The 20,940-nt window shown below is 35.0% G+C and overlaps 4 protein-coding genes across 4 annotated transcripts; 1 reads left to right on the forward strand and 3 right to left on the reverse strand.

The window, feature by feature from the left end:
- Positions 1-35: 35 nt before the first annotated feature.
- LOC122037464 (GDT1-like protein 4) lies at positions 36-4,555 on the reverse strand. Its single transcript, XM_042596961.1, has 7 exons — positions 4,383-4,555; positions 4,233-4,301; positions 2,728-2,787; positions 2,602-2,649; positions 1,084-1,172; positions 945-981; positions 36-865 (listed from the first exon to the last, which is right to left on the reverse strand). Exons 1-7 carry the CDS (start codon positions 4,401-4,403, stop codon positions 764-766), a joined length of 426 nt encoding a protein of 141 aa, XP_042452895.1. The 5' UTR covers positions 4,404-4,555; the 3' UTR covers positions 36-763.
- A 1,057-nt stretch (positions 4,556-5,612) lies between these two features.
- Positions 5,613-8,906, reverse strand: LOC122037463 (trafficking protein particle complex subunit 3-like). Its single transcript, XM_042596960.1, has 5 exons — positions 8,776-8,906; positions 8,559-8,656; positions 7,890-7,989; positions 6,555-6,737; positions 5,613-5,898 (listed from the first exon to the last, which is right to left on the reverse strand). The coding sequence occupies exons 1-5, from the start codon at positions 8,830-8,832 to the stop codon at positions 5,776-5,778; spliced, it is 561 nt and encodes a 186-aa protein (XP_042452894.1). The 5' UTR covers positions 8,833-8,906; the 3' UTR covers positions 5,613-5,775.
- Positions 8,907-10,152: 1,246 nt separating this feature from the next.
- On the forward strand, positions 10,153-17,512 carry LOC122037459. The gene is made up of 7 exons (XM_042596956.1): positions 10,153-10,589; positions 10,698-10,768; positions 10,873-11,011; positions 12,557-12,643; positions 12,724-12,846; positions 13,055-13,311; positions 17,087-17,512. The coding sequence occupies exons 1-7, from the start codon at positions 10,409-10,411 to the stop codon at positions 17,195-17,197; spliced, it is 969 nt and encodes a 322-aa protein (XP_042452890.1). The 5' UTR covers positions 10,153-10,408; the 3' UTR covers positions 17,198-17,512.
- Positions 17,513-18,071: 559 nt separating this feature from the next.
- LOC122037458 (RNA-binding protein pno1-like) lies at positions 18,072-20,794 on the reverse strand. Its single transcript, XM_042596954.1, has 2 exons — positions 20,432-20,794; positions 18,072-18,653 (listed from the first exon to the last, which is right to left on the reverse strand). The coding sequence occupies exons 1-2, from the start codon at positions 20,684-20,686 to the stop codon at positions 18,231-18,233; spliced, it is 678 nt and encodes a 225-aa protein (XP_042452888.1). The 5' UTR covers positions 20,687-20,794; the 3' UTR covers positions 18,072-18,230.
- Positions 20,795-20,940: the final 146 nt, after the last annotated feature.

The following is a 20,940-nucleotide window of genomic DNA, read 5'->3' on the forward strand; positions in this document are numbered from 1 at the left end:
AACATCCACTAAATTAAGCACTAAGAAAAGAAATGTTTGCTTCAAATTAATTTAGTTAGATCAGCCATTGACAATATCTTCTTTATGAAAATATTGCTTGCTTGTTCGAAATTTATGAGAGAATGAAAAAAACACTGCACTGGTAGGCTGACAATGCTCTAACTAAAGAACCAGCCTCATAATAGGAAACTTCTAGCAACAATAAGATGTAGATAAGGTGATACGGTTGGTTACATGGATCATTGGTATCAACCAAGATCAAAAAGTGGAAAAGAAATACCCCCTAGAGATATGGCTTCCTACCATTTCTTCACAGCCATTAATTCAAGCGTTATTGTTCATTATCCTGCTGCTTCTAGTTTCTTCTCAGGCTAATCTTTAGTGGTTAATATTGCTGCTATAAAGGCTTAAAAGAACCCATTTCCATTGCAATGTAGACATTAGTTCAAACAAACTTAACTATCTTGACACTATTCAGTTTCACAAGAATCAGCACTAAATAAATCCACAACTAAATCTTTAGTAGTTAATACTGCATCCGTAAAGGCTCAAAAGAACCCCCTTGCATTGCAAAACTGATGTCACTAGGAACAAGCCTACTTATCTCGATACCATACATTTTGATGGGAATTAGCACTACATAAATTTAGCAGACTCAAAGAAAAAATTTCAACAATGAGACGTTCTTGGTTATTCTACCCATGAACTTGCAGTTGCTAGGTAAATGACAGGAAAGTGAAAATATTAGACTGTAGTTTGAATGTCATATGAAAACATAAGAATTCATATACAGAAACACACAAACACACACAAAAACCTTAGGATTGTCTTTGGAGCTAACTCCTTCAGCCTTCCAATCAGCACTCTGAACATTTGAAAGAACTTAATGAAGTTGAACCATAATATTAGTGGAGGCGCAAATCTTAAAGATAATCTTGACTAACCAATTTAGCTTCTACTTCTGCAAATTCTTCAGCCTCGCTAAAGGAATATTAAAAAAGTGTCAGATAACATTAAAAGCTTGATATGGGTGATAAATGAGATGACACTGATGGAGACTGAAGGAGGGCTTTAAAAGATTACCCATCTTCTGTAAATCCTTCCCATAACGACCAAAAACCGAATCCAAAGAACAGTAGAGTTGTCACATGGTGTGTCCATTTGCGAGAAATCTGTATCAGAAAAAGTACCAATCTGACATGGAACAAGTGCCTAAAAGCTAAAGCCAGTGTAATTATCTTAAACTACATGGAAAATGCATTATGACTAGAAATAATTGTAAATTTCACTTCCGGATTTGGACTCCAGGGTATATCTGCTGATTAATTTCTTTGCTCAGGTGTGTAAATAAGAGATGCAGTATAGCAAATATATTCAATGGTAAATTTGAATTGGAATCTCAATGCTCCATAAATTCAAGCTCTGAGTGTATTTGTCAACACAAGTGCCATAAAAAAGAGTACTCTGAATCATGTTAACAAGAAGGTTATACAAGAATATGAAGAAAATAGAAAGAATGACACAATCCCCATTCTCATTCAAAGAAGCCAAAATGGTATTCTGCATCATAAAAATTCTTGAATTGATCATACCAAAGGAAAAAAAATTTGATGTCACAAACTCCTCTATAATCGAACAGTTCAAACTATAAATAGTTTAAATAAGTTATATGATATATTCCATTTATTAGCAGTTCCAGCTAAATGTAAAGAAATTTAAGATGCTAACTGCAAAAGAGGTCACAGATTATGCTGGCAGAGCCATATAGATAAATATAAGCAAAGCCAGCCATTTAGCAGGCTTGAATATGAGTTTCCGCAAGGAAAACCATGAGAACAAACAACAAAACATTTGACAGTTGGAAGGATAAATCTATTAACTAATTTATTCTGATTCCCAATTTTATAATTCCAGCCATCTTATGATACATGATCTAATTGGAGTAGATACAAAAAATACAATGCAATCGAGCTTGATCAAAATAAATTATCTAAGAAAATTAAGTAGTCCGCTAATAGTACAAAAATTCAACATGATTTCTCGTATCATCTAAGATGTATCCTGAACCAATTTCTCCTTATAACAGATTTCCTAAACCGATGTAATACAAAAAAAATCTAGTATTGCTTCAAAACTTGGTAGATTACATTCAATTGCATTATCTCAGAGTTGAAAATCGGAGCATAGAAAAATATTTACACATGGCATGTATATATCCATTTTGATGGATGCAAAAAGATCACTGGGAAGAGAAAAAAAGGAAGAACAAGAAAAAAGTTCCAATTGGGTGGATTGATTGAATTTAGTTGAGGAAGTTAATTTAGTATGCGAAAAAATTAATAACACAAGGCAGTCAAGAAAGTATAAGATGTTTGCTCCAAAAAAGAGAGTTAAAATTTCTAGTATTTCCTCTTTCCAAATTATTTCAATGTGTAAATAATTCCAAGAATTATCTCATTCAAGTAATACTGCAAGAGAACAGACTACTGGAAAATGAATGCTTGAGCAAAATTGTCAGATGATAGATCAATGAACTGAAATCAGTAAACACAAAATTTAAAAAGCAAATCTAGTGATTCTTGCAGATAATGAACAACTAACCAGATTAGGAGCAGCCCAACCAAGACAGGCTGACAAAATGGTCATAACCTACAACATCAGGCATAACACATGTAAAGGCAATCACTAAGATGACAAAGAATAAAAGACCTACGGAATACAACTTACGATTAAGGCCAATAAACATCCTGATAAAACAACCTTGCGGGGATGACGCATCGCCAAGATCTTATGATGAAAATATATAGTGTCAGTTAAATCAGTGTTTAGAATACCATTAGAAACCAGAATCAATTATCTCAAAATAAATAAATAAAAAAAATACAAAGCCCTGTGTGCAAGAAAAGAGCTGTACTATCATATTCAGTCACATATTGTGAGTATCAATCAAATATCAATTACTTATTTCAATTTTATAAGCTGGAGATTATGCATTCATAATGTTCTCACAGTTTAATTATGTGCTCATAATGTTCTCACAGTTTAAGTGTTGCAAACATAAAGCATTAATGGGTGTTGGTGAAGTCTGAGAGCTTCCTGTCTTGTTTCTGTTGTTGGTGGTAGTAGTGTGTCCAGGGGAAGAAATTTGATTTCTCCAAAGACTTTGCTTAGTATCTTGTCGTGATTTAATATGTGCCTTATGGCTTTTTGGTGCTGCAACCAAATTGATTTTTGAATAATTGTTTGCTTACTCTCATGACAACCAAATTGATTATTGAATAATTGGTGTCTTGTTTGCTCTCATAACAACACCAAATTGTTTATTGAATAGTTGTTTGTTTGTTTGAATAATTGTCTGTTTGTTTGTTTGCATTCTTGTGTGTACTCCTTCAAGTCATTGTTTGCATGTGACATTGTGGTCATAGCACTCTTCCTTTCCATAAAAGCGTGTGTATATATATATTTTTTGTGCCATTGGACTTCCGTTTGTATTTCTATATATTTTTTGAAATCACCTTGTTCTTCTCTTAGTATATATGATTAAGGATGCCACAATCAAGCATAGTGAACCAAGCATCAAAGGATGAGTATAGCCTCAGGTCGGATGCATGGTTACAAATCATAGAAGTCTACTTCATACATTATGGAATTTTCTTTGGTTAGGACTGTAACCACTATTGTTCTTTTGTAAGTTTGTCCAGCACATATAAAAGTTATCCAATCTGCTCGGCATTGGAGGATTTGTAACAATCACAATCCAGATATACATGAAAAGACATTCAATCAGACACTACACAGCATGACCAGAAACTATTTAAAGAAAGATTAACTTGACACTTAGCTTAATTTGTTATTCATAGTGGAGGAATTAAAAAAAAAAGGTATAATACAGTTAGTCTATATTCAATTTGTCATGTTTTTCATTATATCAAGTTATCAACTATCGTCTTTTGGGTCTCAAACAGGGCCCCAGAGCAATTCAGCAGCCACTAATATTTGAAACCAACAGATTGAAAATTTATATGGAGGATTTTTTGAGACCCACATGCTTCAAATTTTAGCGGTCATCACCAAACTTAACATACTGATGAGTTCTTCAACTTCTTGCCGAGATAAATAAAAGAGAGGGGAAACAACTCTACTACTACATGTTTAACGTAGATCCTATGACTAAGAATAAGATCTTATAGCAACACCAAGAGAAGATCAGGAAACAGAGCGTTAAAACTCACCGCTGCAGCGAAGAATGTCTTGTCGCCGATCTCCGATAGCACGGTCATAGCTAGCGATTTGGTGAGACCCTGCATGAAACAAAGCGCGAAAGCATAGATCAACGAAGAAATCAACACCAGCTCAGATCTTGATTGAACTGGAAAACTCACCTCGATTAGAGACAACCCCATCTCCGCCTTCCTCGAATCCAACCCAACCCCGAAGTCTCCCGGCGTCAAATCTCTGCAAATTGAATCGGAAGAGGGAACGCGAGTGGGCTCACGATGGAGTCCACGAATCGCCAAATCGCGATCTCCGCTCGATTTGCCGGCTAATTATAGAGAACCCTAAGTTTTAGACAAATAAATAAATAATATTTGTTATTTATATCCGTCACGTGCTTAAATTTTCTGCTTCATTTCCACACAATTACACAAATTAGAAGGAAAAAGAGTAGAGCATTAATGGCATAATTAAATTCCTTATATTTCCATTTAAAATTACTTTTAATAATTTTAAGGGCTCTCTTTTTAATATTGCGTAAGATTAATTTATTATAAATATTAAAATATTTTAGATTCCGTTATAATAAAAGTCAACTCATTCCGGGTTGGACCAATGTGCCAAAGTCAACGCTTTTATTTTATTTTTCACTAGCTATAAATTTAATCTAAAATTGAGTGATATTAGCGGACGTGACTTAGTTCATCAACTGTTGGATATTTTTGAGATTACATTTCTTAATCAGAGAATTAATTTATGGTATTTGAATTCTACAAGTAAACCCAAACTCATTTTTTAATCAGACGATGTAATTGTGAAAATGAAAAAAAAAAAAAATCTAGCAATTTTAAAAGAATGTTCATGGAATCTAGGCAAGCATAATTCTATGAGATATTTAAGAATTTAATATGTCGTACAACTACACCAATAAAAATTTTACCCCGTTAGTGGAGTTGACTTATAGCTAACTAAAAAAGTCCTACGTATTACTTATTATAATTTCATCTATATTTAAATATATTTTTATTTTATATATTTAAATATCCAACTTGTTAGGCCAATTAGTTGATTGTCTCCTTTGGACCGTCCAAATTATTAATCGACCCGTTCGAACAATCAGTCGATTTAGCTCACCTGACCCGACTTTCACAGTTTCACTGAAAAGGCATGCAAGGTGCCGATGGAAAACGTAGTAGAAGGCCGAGAGCAAACTGATATTGCTTGAACTTTGTAAGGCAAACTGTTACAATTCTTTATCAATCTCCATCATGTTTTATCATCTTTAGCAAGAGCTCAAGCAAGCAGATAGCAGGTGCAAAGATCGGAAACCAAGCATCAATCTATCTAGCCACCCCTACCTCGCGACACGATGGCGAAATACCAGTTCGCCGATGCGGTTTTCGAACAACTAACCCAAAGGAAATGTTGCATATCTTGTGTAAGTTGTATTTAGGCACGCATGTATGGTGCGCATCTAAAGAACCGAGTGAGAATCTAAAATGAACTTTAAAAGAGGAAACTATTCGAGTTCTTTTTAAGTCATTGAGCAAAATATCTAGTTTACTCATCATCCTTGTAAGGGTACTCCTCTGGGATCTGCTTCAGAAGCTTCACTCGGAGCTCGTATGCATCGTCTCCATGGAGCATATCGCGAATCCAAGTGATTTCAGTCTTCATTGACACCTGCCATGACCCCCCAAAGTTATTTTCACTCAATATTTGCCTATTTAAATACATTTAAATATGGTAGAAACGCGCATATTACTGGAATCGAGATGCTTAAATTATGAGAGGGCGCTTAAGCTATCTCATAGTAAGTTTTACAATCCTAACTTTGGTGGGAACTTCCAACTACAGCCTAATTGGCTTTGTTATCAGCATGGAAGCTAACATCAAAGACCCTGTTCGTGACTGAAAAAAAAGCTTACACATTCTTAGTTTAAGGAATCTAGTAGCTTGCTCGGTTTCTGAGAAAAATGTGTAAAACATGTACACCAAGTGATTGCAGAGCAAAAAGAGTAATCTCCATTGACCTACTTGGAGCCATAGGATAGAAGCTAGGAACTAGGTCATACATGTAAGACCAACTGCTATTGTGGAAGTGTAATGCATATAGAATGAATGGAAGTTTCTAAAAAAACACACAGAATGAAGTTAAATAGGCAAAAAGACAGTCGCCGAAACTACATTAGGTAAGAGGTGTGTCGGTGCATACACAGGAAGGAGAGAGTTCTTCATAAGCATGGATTCATTAGTACTATGACATCAGAAAGTGACAACATGCTTGTTTGAAAGTGAAAACCAACAAGTAAAAAGTCTATAAGAAATTGAAAACCAACCATTTCCAATGCTCCTCGTATAACTCCACTTAAGATGTTACAGTAGTGAAGACCTTGGAAAGTATCAGGAAGCTCAACAAAGTCTACCAATGGATTATCATCAAGAACAAGGCTGAAACTGCTTCCCTCAGGATCCCAATTAGACACAGATGCGGTAACCCCTAAGAACATTTTTAAACCAACCTGCTTTATCAAACAGTGAAATTTTGATTAGTAAAACTATTTTCAGTGCTACATTGCTAATAAAAAAAATATACAGCCGAAGAAATCAGACATTTAATAAGAAAAAAATGAAACCAAGCAATATGACAATACAAACTAATCAAGAAGAAACACAACGCTACTTAATAGGCTATAAATGGAATTTGATTACTATTTGTAAAGGCCATGTTGCCATTAGGATTGGTGTAACCGACCATAAATATTGCAAACAAACGATTGTTGACATTATTATCTGTTTTCAACAACATATGATTTTTTCACACAATAAGGCTGCAACTCAAGTAACTTGGCTTCGAAGTCTGACGAACTAAGTGATCTATCATCAATACATGCACAAGTAAAAATTGGAAATTCGTGAAGTTAACTAACTTCCTCACAAGCAACAATCACATCACAATACAATCAAAATTATCTTAGAACAGAAAGGCATGTTCTTCAAAATTGTGAGTAGTCAAAGGCATAAAATATAATAAAATCAGTTAAGGCTAGGAGAAACGAGGAACATGGCTAAAATCTAAAGATAAAGGAAATGAAGAAATGCCATTTAAGTAATAAGAGTAGCAAATTTCTACAATAACCACACAAGACTATGTCATTCCAGCCTTCAATTTATATATAGAACTTATTTATGCAGAACAATAACCTTCTGAAGAACAAATTGGCTAAAGTCTAAATATAAAGGAAATGAAGAAATGCCATTTAAGTAATAAGAGTAGCAAACTTCTACAATAACCACACAAGACTAAGTCATTCCAGCCTTCAATTTATATATAGAACTTATTTATGCAGAACAATAACCTTCTGAAGAACAAATTGGCCATAATAAAAACCACAGATAAATAATTAAGGTGGACTAGTTCAATGACACAAAATTTACTTACTTAGTTAACTTAATGACTTCCACATCAAGTTGAGGTTCATCTATCTAGGTACATCAATAAAGCTACAAATGCTCATGATAAAAGATCCATAACCAGGCAAATCAGGGGTTATGTTGGAAAAAACAAACCAATCCATTTGTAGATGGCATTTAACAGAGAACCTATATCATCAGCCTTGATGCACATACAGAATATTAACAAAGAGAAACAGAGAATTCAGGGCTCAAACTACCTTTGCAATTACATCAGCTGTCTCCTTGAAGTCAACACATCTAGATACATTGGATTTGGCCAGAAATTCATCAATCAAGCGGGCGCCAATGTTATATCCCCTACATGATATTCAATTATCTCGTGACAATGATGTAATACCATAAATCAATATCAAGAATAGTAGTGCTAAGCAGGCAGTGATAGACTGTAATAAATAGAAACTATCACAATAACAAGAACATACTATAAACGACACCAAGAATTATCTACTTTAGAAGTAGATCATCATGTAATTTCACAAGGAAATCTATAAAGTATTCTTTATCAAGTTCCCTAGAAAACTAAACAGATGACAAAGTAAGTTCTGGTCCTTAAGTGTCGGGTATTTATGCTTAGGGCTTCCTTTTTCATCTTTTTCAATTTGTCTCTTAGACATTGCAATGGCTTAAATTGGGTTAAAAAACTAAGTTTTGGAGGCTTGGTTTAAATACTAATTTGGCCTGAATTTCAAATTTGGATCTTGCAGAACTGAATCGAGTTCATTTTGGCACGTACTTATTTGATTAAACTTGTAGATCTCACGATCAGGTACTACATTTCACTAGATCGTCAAGTGACTGATGAAGATGCGATTTAAGAAAAACAAGAGTACTGCGAGAAAGGGCAAGGAGGAGAAAATAACACGTACATCTGATCTAGCTGCTTGTTGACCACATCGACCTCCTCCAGATCCGTGAGGAGCTGCCGCACCATCGCCCCGTACGTGAGCGTGAACAGCTCCGCATTCTGAAAACACCGTTAGCGAGATCAAATCATCCGTACCATGGAATGAAACAAGAGAACTAGGACAACACGATTAGGGCCTCTGATTTCGTCGAGGCTTCTGCAGTGTTCATTGGGCCTACCACGCGATCGATACTGGCGAAGATCGCGTCTCCGGTCTTGGGGACGAGAGGAGCCATTCTTCGCTCGCTCCTCCTTGTCGCTCTCCTTGGCTTCTCGTGGCGCAGGAAGGAGTTTCGCGGCCGCGGCCATGGAGCTATCGGTAGTAAAAGAAACCAGTGCGCTATCGGGTTTCGGATACTAAACACAATGAGAATCCGCTCCGGTTATAAAATAATTCCAGCAATAATTAATTAAGTAGATTTATTTATTTATTTATTTCATATATATTTAAAAATATTTTAATACTAAATAAAAGAGTATTTCTCATTTAAAATTGGGCAAAAATTAAAAGACCAATTTAGTATTTTTTTATTCCCACGGTCTTTTTTTTTAAATAAAAGGACATCCCCTACATTTACTCCCTTGTTATTCAGTATTATTTTTATTTTTATCTCTGATCTAAATTCATCAAACACATTATAATAGCTATAAAATTATAATTATTGTCACATGAATATTAGATAAATAAATTAAATCTATAATTTCAATAGTTACAAAATCATAACTATTACAATTAGATTGAATTTGTAATTACAACAACTCAACTGGATATATAATTATAACAACTATAAAATTATAATTATTATTACTGGATTGTATATGCAATTATAATAGCTATTATAACTATAAATTTAATTATGACATCTACAATTCTTATATGAATATTTTTAACATATAAAGTATATGTAACTAAATAAGAACATTATGAAAACAATAATTGTTACACATCGTGCCTAATCGACTCCACATTTAAGTGAGAGAGCAACACATTGGATAATTATACACAGTAGAATGAGGTGTCTTATTAATAAAAAATCAAATTGATTGTCCATTATTTTGGAAAAGAAAACGATGTCTTTGACTTTAGTCCTTTAAAATTTTTATTTTAATACTTCAAGTTAATTTAAATTATTATATATAAATTATTATTATATCAACTTAATTAAAATTATTTAAATTTAATTAAAACTTCTTTAAATTAATCTATTACCAATTTACCATAGTTATTATAATTTTATAATAATAAAATATAACAATAACAATTTTATAAGATTTTAAAATTAATTTTAATTAAATTTAAATAATTTTAATTAAATTAGTAAAGAGTATTTTGATAGAATTGTATTTTTATATAATAATTTTAATTAAATTAAATTTATTTATTTTAATGGTTATAAAGGATATTTTTAAATTGAAAAATATATTGGCTTATTTTTTTTATTTTTTAAATAATTCATGGGATTCATTTTTGCTTTTGTTTTTTTGAAAAGGGTGACTTTTGATAGAAATGAAAATAAGGGGTTTCTTTTGAATATTTGCCCAATATTTCTTCCCCTTCTCTCTGTCATTGGTTTGGGGTTTCCAAGTTCCTTCTTTCCTTCGCCGGCTTCGCTTCTTCCCTTCCCTCACTCCTGAAAAGATCTGGCCGCCTTCCGGCGAGCTTCTCCAGGGATATCGGACCTCATCTTGCTCGTCTGTCTTCTTCAGGGACCAACTTCGCCGAAACCCAAGATTCGATCGAGTAAGGGGACCTGACGCCGACGGCGTGCGGCGATGTCATCAGGGAGGCTGCCGAGGGGGAGGTGAACGGACATGGCGAGGGGCGCGGCAGAGTGGGGGAGGGGCAGCGGCGGCAAGTGCTGCCGTTCCTTTAGGCGGATCACCATCGTGATTTGCTGCGTTAATCTGGTCGCGTCGCTCCTCGTGATCCGTTGGTTCTATACTTCGTTTTTCTTCTCTCTTTCGTCTGGTTTCAGCAGCAGTTCTCTCGCTGGTACAAAGACGATCCATTTCTTGTTTGTGATTTGTGTACTGACTTGTTTTCGCGATTTCACTGCGTTGTTGTTGCGGGTTTTACTCCTTGGAAGTTTTGTAACCGCAGATCAGCTAAAGAGGATGGAAGAATCGATCCGGGTTCGAAGAGAATTGGAGCCTTTGACCCTTGTTAGAGCAGTAAGCTCACCGGCTTAATTAGTATTTTAAATCACACGATCTGGGATCAAGAATTAATGTTCAAGTTTTTTCTTTTCTTTTTTTCTTACATTGGGCTTGAGTAGGCGAGGAAGCTAAAAAAGGAGTTCTCCAGAGAAGAGAAGAGAGGATTAAAGTTGCCTCTACCAGTGAAGCAGAAGTTGGCCCATGAAATTCTGCATAGATTAGAAGGCGTTGACAATACTAACACGACAGAGCAGCAAGGTTAGTCATCCTTTTGTTTGATTGTTGTTATTGATCATCTCTTTCTCTTATGTAATTTTTTGCCGAATTGTTTGTGCACGGACAACTACATGGTTTGCTCACTCAGGGTGAAATATCATAGGCCTGAAAATTTTACTCTTTGCATTTAAAAGCATCCTAAAATTTGTATGGAAATCCTGTTTCAGTCGGATTTTAGATAGGTCTAAGCTCATGGTTTGTTGGATTATCAGTATTTCTGATTTAGAAAATTTACCAAAACATAGTCTTCATTTTACGTGTGCTTTGTGTAAAATGCTGGCTTGGAGGTTGTCTTTGGTTGGCGTAGGTAACTCAACAACTGCATTTTTTTTCTCTAGTATAAACTTTCTGTAGATAGACTTGCTATATTATATGGAGCTGACTGTTGGACTATTACTCAAGCACATGAGCAAAAGATGAGAGTTGTAGAAATAAAGATATTAAGGTGAATGTACAGACATACAAGGATGGACAAGATAAAAAAAATGAAAATATTAGAGAGAAAGTTGGGTTGTACCTATTGAGGGAAACTGCGGAAGACATGTTTAAAATGGTACGGATATGTATGTAGACGGCCGATAGATGCTCCAATTAAGCGATGGAAAACTATGACAAATGTGCATATCAAATGAGGAAGAGTAATACCAAGGAAAATTTTGTTAGCAACAATAAAAAAAGATAAAATTTATTTAAATATAATTGATGATATAGTAAGGGATAAAACTCAATGATTCATATAGCTGACCCACCTAGTGGGATAAGATTTGGTTGTTATTGGAATATAAACTTTCTTATTCTAATTAGAATCTCTTTGTTGTTTAATTAGAGCCACTTGTTTTCATGTTGCATATCCATAATGCAACCGATTTGGGACTACAAAAATAACTAATGTAGGCAACTTTTAGCTTACATTGATTCTTCCATTTGCAATATCTACTATTTCCAATTATGATAAGCACCTTAGTTATGAACAGTTAATAGCTTTTTAGCTTCTGGCAGTAATTAGTTAGGCACTTAATAATTGTTTAAGGTAACACTTGCAAGCTACTAAATAGGCTAGCTTAGGACTCTATGTCAACTTGGCTTGGTTTGAATTAGTTCAAATGAACTAAATAATTTTTTAAATTGCATATGTAGATATCATATGCAGTGTCGCTCTATCGCCATCTTCAATGTCCACCTAAGTGATGCAGCTTAAAATGGGGCTTTTAAAATTATGAAGTAAATAATATGAGTAAGTGCAATTTAGGAATATATGAATATATGTATAATATAATTCACTTTATTTTTTGAAAGAGATCATCAATACATTGATATAAAAGGTAAATAATAAACAAATAACTTCAATAAATCAACTAATCTCAGACTGTCGCTAAAGAACTGAGGGTTGGTGTTAAACTACATCCATGTTTTGCATCCTACATGAGAATTTATTTTTCAAGTACAAATTTTCTTTGAAATTAAACTTTAGCACCAACAGTGTAACAGTTCCAGTTCCACACACTGATTGTTTTAATTTTGGAGCAGCTGCATTGAGCTTATGGCGTTTTCAGAAGCTTGAAGATATCAGAAAGGCAACAACTTTAAATTTAAGCATCTCTAATCAAGAAGCAAGTATGCTATGATTGCTTATGCATTTATGTTCTTTTGCTACTATTGTGATTGTTCCTAAATATATCTTTTGTTGTTTATAGAAATGTTGAAACGAGCATTGAAGACTAATTGGCCTAGTTTAATGGAAGAAATTGGACTCTGGATGCCAACTAGTGTTATTAATAATGAGCATGATGATAAGCCTGAAAACGAACGGGATATTGGTAAATCTTTTTGTCTCTCCAAATTTTTTTATAAGTTTGTTTCTTAACTACAACAGTTGTCATCTGTGTTTTTTCTTTATTTTTTTAGTCAATAGTGGAAATCTACTAATTGATAGTTTTGTTGTTTTCAAGTTATGATGGATAAGTTTAATATTTCCTTTAGTCAATCTAGAGCAACTAATTTAATGTTTTTTACACTGCATTGAAGAGATAATTCCTGGTCGACCTATGCCACCTGAATGTCATGCTGAACTTCATACTGATTTTGATGGAACTGCTGTTCGATGGGGTCTTACCCACCATAAAGAAAGTGCAGCAGATTGTTGTCAGGCTTGCTTAGACCAGGCAAAACGCGCAAAGCCAGGGGAAATTAAGTGCAATATATGGGTTTACTGCCCATCAGAGTTTGGGTGCTATTCACCAGATATATATGAACACAAGCATCAGGAATGTTGGCTGAAGCAAGTATGACAGTTTCTTTTTAATTTTTTTTTTTTGTGCATCTGCTAAATTATTTCACCACTGAATCTCAGATTCTTCCTCCAGTAATTACACAAACGACTCATCTCTTTTAATTATGAAGTCAGTTTAAATGGGGAGAGAAAAATGTAGGAAGCATTTCAGAAAGATGGGATTAATGTCATTCACCAAAATTATCATACCATTTTCACTAGCTAGGTATATTACTTGGACATTATTATGAGTATATTCAACGTAGGTATGACTTTTGGCGTCCAACACATCATTTTGTGAATTTTAGTGTTCATCCTACGCATAGTTATGATGAGAATTCTTGATACTTGTATGACCAATATTCATCATCTCTTATCTAATACTGATCGAGTGTTGAATATAGGGACTTAGGTCTTGTGTATCTACAATACGTTGACAAATCAAGATTTATATTTTTTGGAACTTTTTCCAAAAAAAATAATTTTGGAATGCTATTCCATTAAAAAGCCTGAAATTCATTCAGTGGCAACAATTGACATCTAATCAAGTATCTATATTTGGGTTATATTGTCCCACGGATTGCACAGTTGGTACTTGCATGGGTGATTGCGCCAATAGGTCTTGGGTCAATTCCTAACGGGTGCAAAGTGTCTGACCTCTCCATGCAAAGGGCTACTACGTTAGGACAAGTGCCCCACCACCACATTTACCCTCTTCCAGAGAGTGCGGGGCTGTCTTCTTGCCATAGATCTTGAACCACTTTGAAATCTAGCATGTTGCCTTTAAAAGTTACTATTTGACTTACTGTTGAGCTTAATTGTCAAAATTCTTTCTTGTTGTAGTTTGTTATATACTACTCTTTAGTTTTATCATAATCTCCATAATCATGCCATAGCAATGTGTTCCAATTTTTTTGCTTCTCATGCTGGGCAAATGTTGCTTGAGCTATTAAATTTAGCAACAAGTGAGCTTATGTTCTGATATTTTATTGTTACTTATTTCCCATTGGATGATAAACATGCTTTGTTGCAACTAATCACATATTTCATCAAGTACTAATTATTGTTGGATTAGCTTATAGTTCTTTAATTCTTTTTTCACTAAATTACTTTTTTCTTGACACCAAGTCTCTTGCTTCTCTGTCACCCTTTCATTTAGCTGCATGTTCTCCTGTTAGCTCCTTGATTCGGTTTTGATGAATAATACAATTAGGGCATTCACTATCACTTGGGCATCTGACTTCTATATCATGTACCGGTGATGTCTCTAATGGATGTGGAGCATCATCGAGGTAAGGGAGATTTTCTACCAATGTATTTTGGGGTAGGGACTAGTTCACTAATAATCTATCAAATTAAAAATAATTATTTAAACAATGCAAATAAAAGTTATGTGATAGTCTTCGATATTTATCTTTTCAGGTGAGACTTTGTCCAACATAGCTCTTACCTTACTAATATGTGGAGTAGACCTCCACTTATTTATTCGTGGACCTTTAATATTATATGATTTCTGAATTGAGACATGCTCCAAAAACCATGCATGTTTCATTATACTCAATCTTAAATAAATAATAATGGCCATATAAAAAATCACATTTACCATTAAAAAAAATTACAGCCAAAAGACCAACAAATCCCTTTAGGTATGAAACCGAAGTGGTTGTTTGATATGTCTAACTTTGTGAAAAAAGATCCCCGATGGTAAGTAATTGGGGAGCAATAAATTGATGAATCGTTTCAACCCAATTGAATCTATCTAGATTTTCAAAATCATTTACAATATCTACAAGACCTAATGGAACCTCGTATGTACTAGAATAAAATAACATACAAACAAATATATACAAAATGTATAATTTACAAAATACTAAAACATCATTATCTACTTCAACTCCATGAGAATAGAGTTTAAGCAACTCCTCAATTCTTGATCTAGTAGGTTCTTTTTTATTAGAGAAGCGAGCAAGAAAAAGGTCATCCATTAGTTGAGTTCATAGGAACGGAAGCACCTCTATCTGAAATATCCAGCAACAGAGATACATCTCTTATGATGAAAGTAATTGGGACACCTACAAATTTACAATGATTAATTTTCTATTATTTGCTTCTAACTATCAAAAATAGAAAGTGTACCTGAAAATTTAAAGATTTGAGATTTTGAATTCTAATTTTGATATATATTGACTAGTAGACCATGAATTTGCTGAATATTTTGTATGTCCAAAAATACAGCAAAAGGGGATTGTTTAATGATCGTTTTGCGTCGATCATGTAAACGAACTAACCCACAATCGTGTCCTTTCATTGTTGGACGGCTAAAAAAAAACTCATTAAAATAACCTAACACACTGGTCCATTGGAGTTTATGGCCAACATCATGACTGGAATAATTCAAAGTGTACATTAACATAAATAAACAAATGCCCATATGCACAAATAATGGTTATAAGATTTTGACATATAACAATATGTTTTCTGACTTCTATGTTTTTATCAATATGTTGGGATGGTGCTATTTTTCATATGCAGTATATACTAAAACACGTTGGTGTGACTTTTGTGTTTTTTAAAATTGGGTGGTGCTGGTTTTGAGAAACCAGCATTACATTAGTGGTGGTTTTCTAAAACTAACACCAATGTGTCCATTTTTTAAAACCAGCACTAATGTAGTAATCAATGGGTTTTTGAAAATCAGAACCAACGTTGGTGGTGCTAGTCTTTGCAAAACAACACTAATGTTGGTTATGGTCTTTGCAAATGAGCACCAATGTGTAGTTAATGGGTTTTTGAAAACCAGAACCAACGTTGGTGTTGGTCTTCAAAAACCAGCACCAATGTGTAGTCATCAATGAGTTTTCAAAAACCAGCAGTAATGTTGCAATTTTTGAAAACCAACACCATCATGTTCTTCGAAATCAAGCACTAAAGTATTCTCCCAGTGGTTTTTAAATAGCTGGTTCTTAGAAACTACGATGGGTAAAAGACAAACACTCAACATACCTTCAAAACACCTTTTTGTGTCATTTTGAAACAAGAGTAGAAAAAGGAGAGGAGGGAGATGACCAGTGTAGTTGTGAGCGAAAACCCTAACTCACTTAGCGCGAGCTAAGAGTTGAAGAAGATGACTTGTATCTAGGGTTGGAAGCAGAGGAAGAGAGGAGCGGATGAGCGGCGAAGATAGTTTAGTGCTTTCGTTTTATGGAAGAGAGGGAAGCAAGGGAAGAGAAAGAGCAAAAATAAGCATGCACAATGGATGAGAGAGATTAAAACATTCAAATTGACGCCGCATCACCAAGGTACGTCTCTTGTTGCCTACGGTCACTCATATAAGGATATGCAAAGAATCAAAAAAAAATTATATATATATAATTTTTAACATGCACACTCATGAGCGACCCTCGTAGGTCCGGATGCCCTCCCTAGTGCCCCAATTCTCAAAAGTAAATCGGGACGCCCGGACCTGTGAGGGTCGCCCATGAGTGTGCAGGATATCAAATCTCTCTCTCTCTCTCTCTATATATATATATATGATTGCTTATCTTGATCATCTGTTATATTTTAAACATATTTCAGTTCAGTGCTGAGATACACTAAGGATATCTCAATTTTTAATGTTAAAAAGCTGACTTTTGAAATATAAATAGGAAGATTTAACTGATAAAAAGAGAAACTACATGTGCAAGGGATTAAAAAGATACATCGATGCACCATTTATAAGTTGGCTAAGTCATTTACAAGTTGTCTTCTTTCCCTAATGAGCATTCTTTCTACTTTGCTAAATGCAGGCTGATAAACCTCAGTTGAACTTCAAAGACAAGTACTCAGAGTCATACCGGAACGATCACCCAAATGCACCCATCGTCGTGCCATGGATGTCAGGCATTGTCGGTGTATAGCCTCACAGAAAGAAAAAAGGATTTTGCCATTTCACAGAATTGACTACATGCAATGCGACCGGGAATTTTTCGGTGTGATAGTGAGATTTCACATCTTTATTCTTTATGCTCCTGTAAATTGTATCAGTGGCATCTGATCTCGTTTGGGAATCAGTTCTTGGCTCCACACATTATTTTTTGATTTGCTGAGCATTTGGATGATTGATGTCATGGGTTTGATTGAGGAATTTTCAGGTTGGATTATGATTATGATCATGGTCACTCTTACATGTGTTTACGAGAACTGAATTAGATAATTGTGTTCCAATATATTTATTTTATGGTGTGTTTAGATCAAATGAATAATTATTTTCTGGTGTTCTATTGGACTAAACATTTTAGACATTGGATCAATTGTGGCAAAAGACGATTCATTCGCATCTAAAATCTTCGTCAATTCGTCCATCCCGAGGGCACATTTTTTAGACATTTGATCAAGCTGATTGTGTCGGTTGATCCAATTCGATCGGTCCGTATAGATTATCTAGCAGAGCCAATTGGTTAGTTTGGTTGATTAGGAAGGTCCCATTGGGTCAATCGGTCCAGATGATCTAGTCAGATCGGTTATTTTGGATGGTTCACTTGGTATATTCAAGTTTGTTGATTCCAACTAGTTGGTCAAGTCAGATCAATTAGTACGATTGAACCAACTGCATCAAATGGTCTGATCCAACTAACTGGGCATGTTAGTCAACCAATCTGAATTGATCAACCCAAAAGGTCTATTCGGGTTGTTGATAGTCGACTTATTGGGTTAACATGACTCAATTAGTTGATCATCAACCAAGGCATCGGAATCACTCTGATAGGATAATCAAGTTATTGCAAATTGCAGGAAGATATAACAGTCATCAGACTTTATCATTGAACAAACATTACATCATTACTCAAACAATGTTTGATAACTCAAATGGGCTCCTCAAAACATTGCACTCAATTGGCACAAACTAAAAAAAATCAGTTTTAATATGGCAAAAGTTTTTTAAGAAAAACTTCAAAACTTTTCAGCTAACCGGGCACCGACAGTTCTAAGTTTGGAGTAGACCTTTCCTGCTGGTGATCCTAATATAAGACTGCAAAGAGAATCTCGAGCGATCTTTATGTTCAGGAAAGACCCCAGGATGTGGATCTTACTATCTGCAATCACAATCCGAGTTCTTGTAGAATTTTCAATAGCGAATTTAGTTTTGCCTCCTTTTCCTGACAGCCTGCCGATTGCTCGAGAAAGGTGCTCCCCTCGTAGGGTCTTCACGTCCTTGATCTCAAAGGTATCGACATAAAGATCGTCCAGACGCAACAGAGCAATGGCGTCTGCAACATCAAACCCAAGCATGAAAGCATGGACAAAGTCTGCGCTCTTCTGCAAGTTACTAATGTCTGGAGTATCTGCTCTATTCTTGAGCTCCACCTTTTTTGTCTACAGAATATAAACAGCCCCAGTTAGTGATTTAAAGCCAAATCACAAATAACAAAAATATTTGAATGGAATTTCAAATATAGATTTTTTCACAGTAATTCGCTAAAATCCCAAACCAAAATTGAACAATTCGACAATTGTTTTACATTTTAGGGTACTCAGTCAATATCAGTAAAGGAAATCCAATAACAGAATATCTAAGAATCATATGTGAAAATCAATATAGTATTGTCAATGATCACATAGTTATTTAAGACATGAGATGCCCAAAAGCACATAGGTGCTATGGGCCCTGAGGCGCACGGTGCAAGGTGAGACGCACGCCTTCTGAAGTAAGGTGCTGTAAGTATAAATTTTTACAATTCAAACATATATCGAGAATTTCTAACAAAATATTTCACTAACAAAACTATAGTCCATAAAATATTAAACAATAATGTAAATATAAATTCACTAACAAATAAATATGTTATGCACATAATTCAATTTTTTTTTAAAAAAAAAATTAAATATCTAAATCATCAAAATCTTCATCATCTTCCTCAATCTTATCACCATCACCAGATGCTTCAGATTTGTATAGTTGAATCTTCATTGGTTTCATCAAGGCTAATTTCTTCCTCCTCTTCAACAAGGCGCACGCTTAAGACGCACAAGAGCAAGAGGCTCGCCTAGTTGCACCTAGGCGCAGCTAGGCAAGCGCCTTTAATAACTATGACTGATCATTAACTTATCTAAACTCTACTTCAATCTAAATCATGCAAAAGGGCATGAGTCCTGAATTCCAAAGAAACTAAAAACTTAGTAGTTCCACAAGTATAATATACAAAAAAAAAAGATTATCAGTGATTGTAGTTTCACTAATAGTGATTCAGTTAATTAAATTATGTAACTATTTTTAACTAACAAATCTGCAAGTTTCTGTTTCCTTCCCTAATGGAGACATACATAATAGATACCATAAATAATACTTATATGAAACTACCATTACCAGTTCCTTAGCCAAAGCTGTAGAAATACAATGAGTGGAGGGCTTAGTTTATCAGGCTTCAGCATTAAACACAAGCACCACAACATGGTGAGCATGGATATTTTTAAGGAATATAAAAAAGATGAATTACAATAACAACCAACAACAACTAAAGTTTTTATCTCACTAAGTGAATGGCTATATGAATTCTCCTATGTTATTAGGCTCGACTTCCTTAGTATATCTTCATCTATATTTAAATGAATTAATTAGTTTAAAAGAGCTAGTGTGAAAAAAAGGCAAATGTTATGCATGAATCTATCAAATAAGATGAACTAAAGAGATAAAATCTTAAAGTAGAAAAGAAAGGGCACATCTACCCCCCTAATTGGGTCCAATAAAGCAAGCCTAACGAAAAAATGTTCTTCTTTTGATCGAGAATCACCTAATATATGACAAGAACCACTCTGCTCTACATGAACAGAGAAAAAACTGATCGGATAAGAAATGGAATCACTGGTCAGTACAAAGAAAAGTTGATTGGGCTATTTCTCCAATTATCAATTTCCATGAAGAATCGATTAGTTTAAACAAAAAAAAATGATAACTTGCATCGCACAATAACATTAGTGGAGTTTATTGGATTGCTTGGACTAAAGTTTAAACAAAAAGATTTTTGGGGGTCCAGCAAAACAGCTTTCTTCAGTAGGGAATGATCCGCAATGGACAAATCTAAACTCTAAACTTTCTCAGGTCACCAATTCAAGTAAGGGAAGATAAAGAAAAGAAAGCGCTGATCAAATCAAACCTTGAGGTTCATCCTTATATCAATCTTCATCTGCTCATATATAGGGGTGTAGATCTCCATCCAGCACCGTTTCAGCGGCGCGAAGCGGTGCTGCGGCACCGATACCTTCCGAAACTCAATCTTCCTGTCCGACATCTCATGCGGCTTCAGCGCCTTGAACTGCGGACGAGGCGCTCCGGCGGAAGAGGCCGCGTTCTCTACCTCCATGCCCGATCCAACCTCTTTCTTCGCCTCCCCCACTTTCTCTACCTCCATGGCTTCGTCGGCAACGAACTGGAACCGAGAAAAGCCGACAGCACGGCAACGCTAGAGGGAGGCGCAGATGGAGCAGGCGGTGGCTAAGAGAAATTACAAGAGAGACAAAAGAATAATAATCTAGGGCACTAACAAATGGGCCGTAATGGGCCTCATATAAGCGGATCAGATCTTAATCGTTGTGGGGATTGTAGGCGGTGGATCCTAAACGGGTTTGAAACTGAAATTAAGCAGGCCGGATCCTCCATTCCAGT

This window comes from Zingiber officinale, unplaced genomic scaffold (assembly GCF_018446385.1).
Source record: "Zingiber officinale cultivar Zhangliang unplaced genomic scaffold, Zo_v1.1 ctg45, whole genome shotgun sequence".
NCBI classification, from domain to species: Eukaryota; Viridiplantae; Streptophyta; class Magnoliopsida; order Zingiberales; family Zingiberaceae; genus Zingiber; species Zingiber officinale.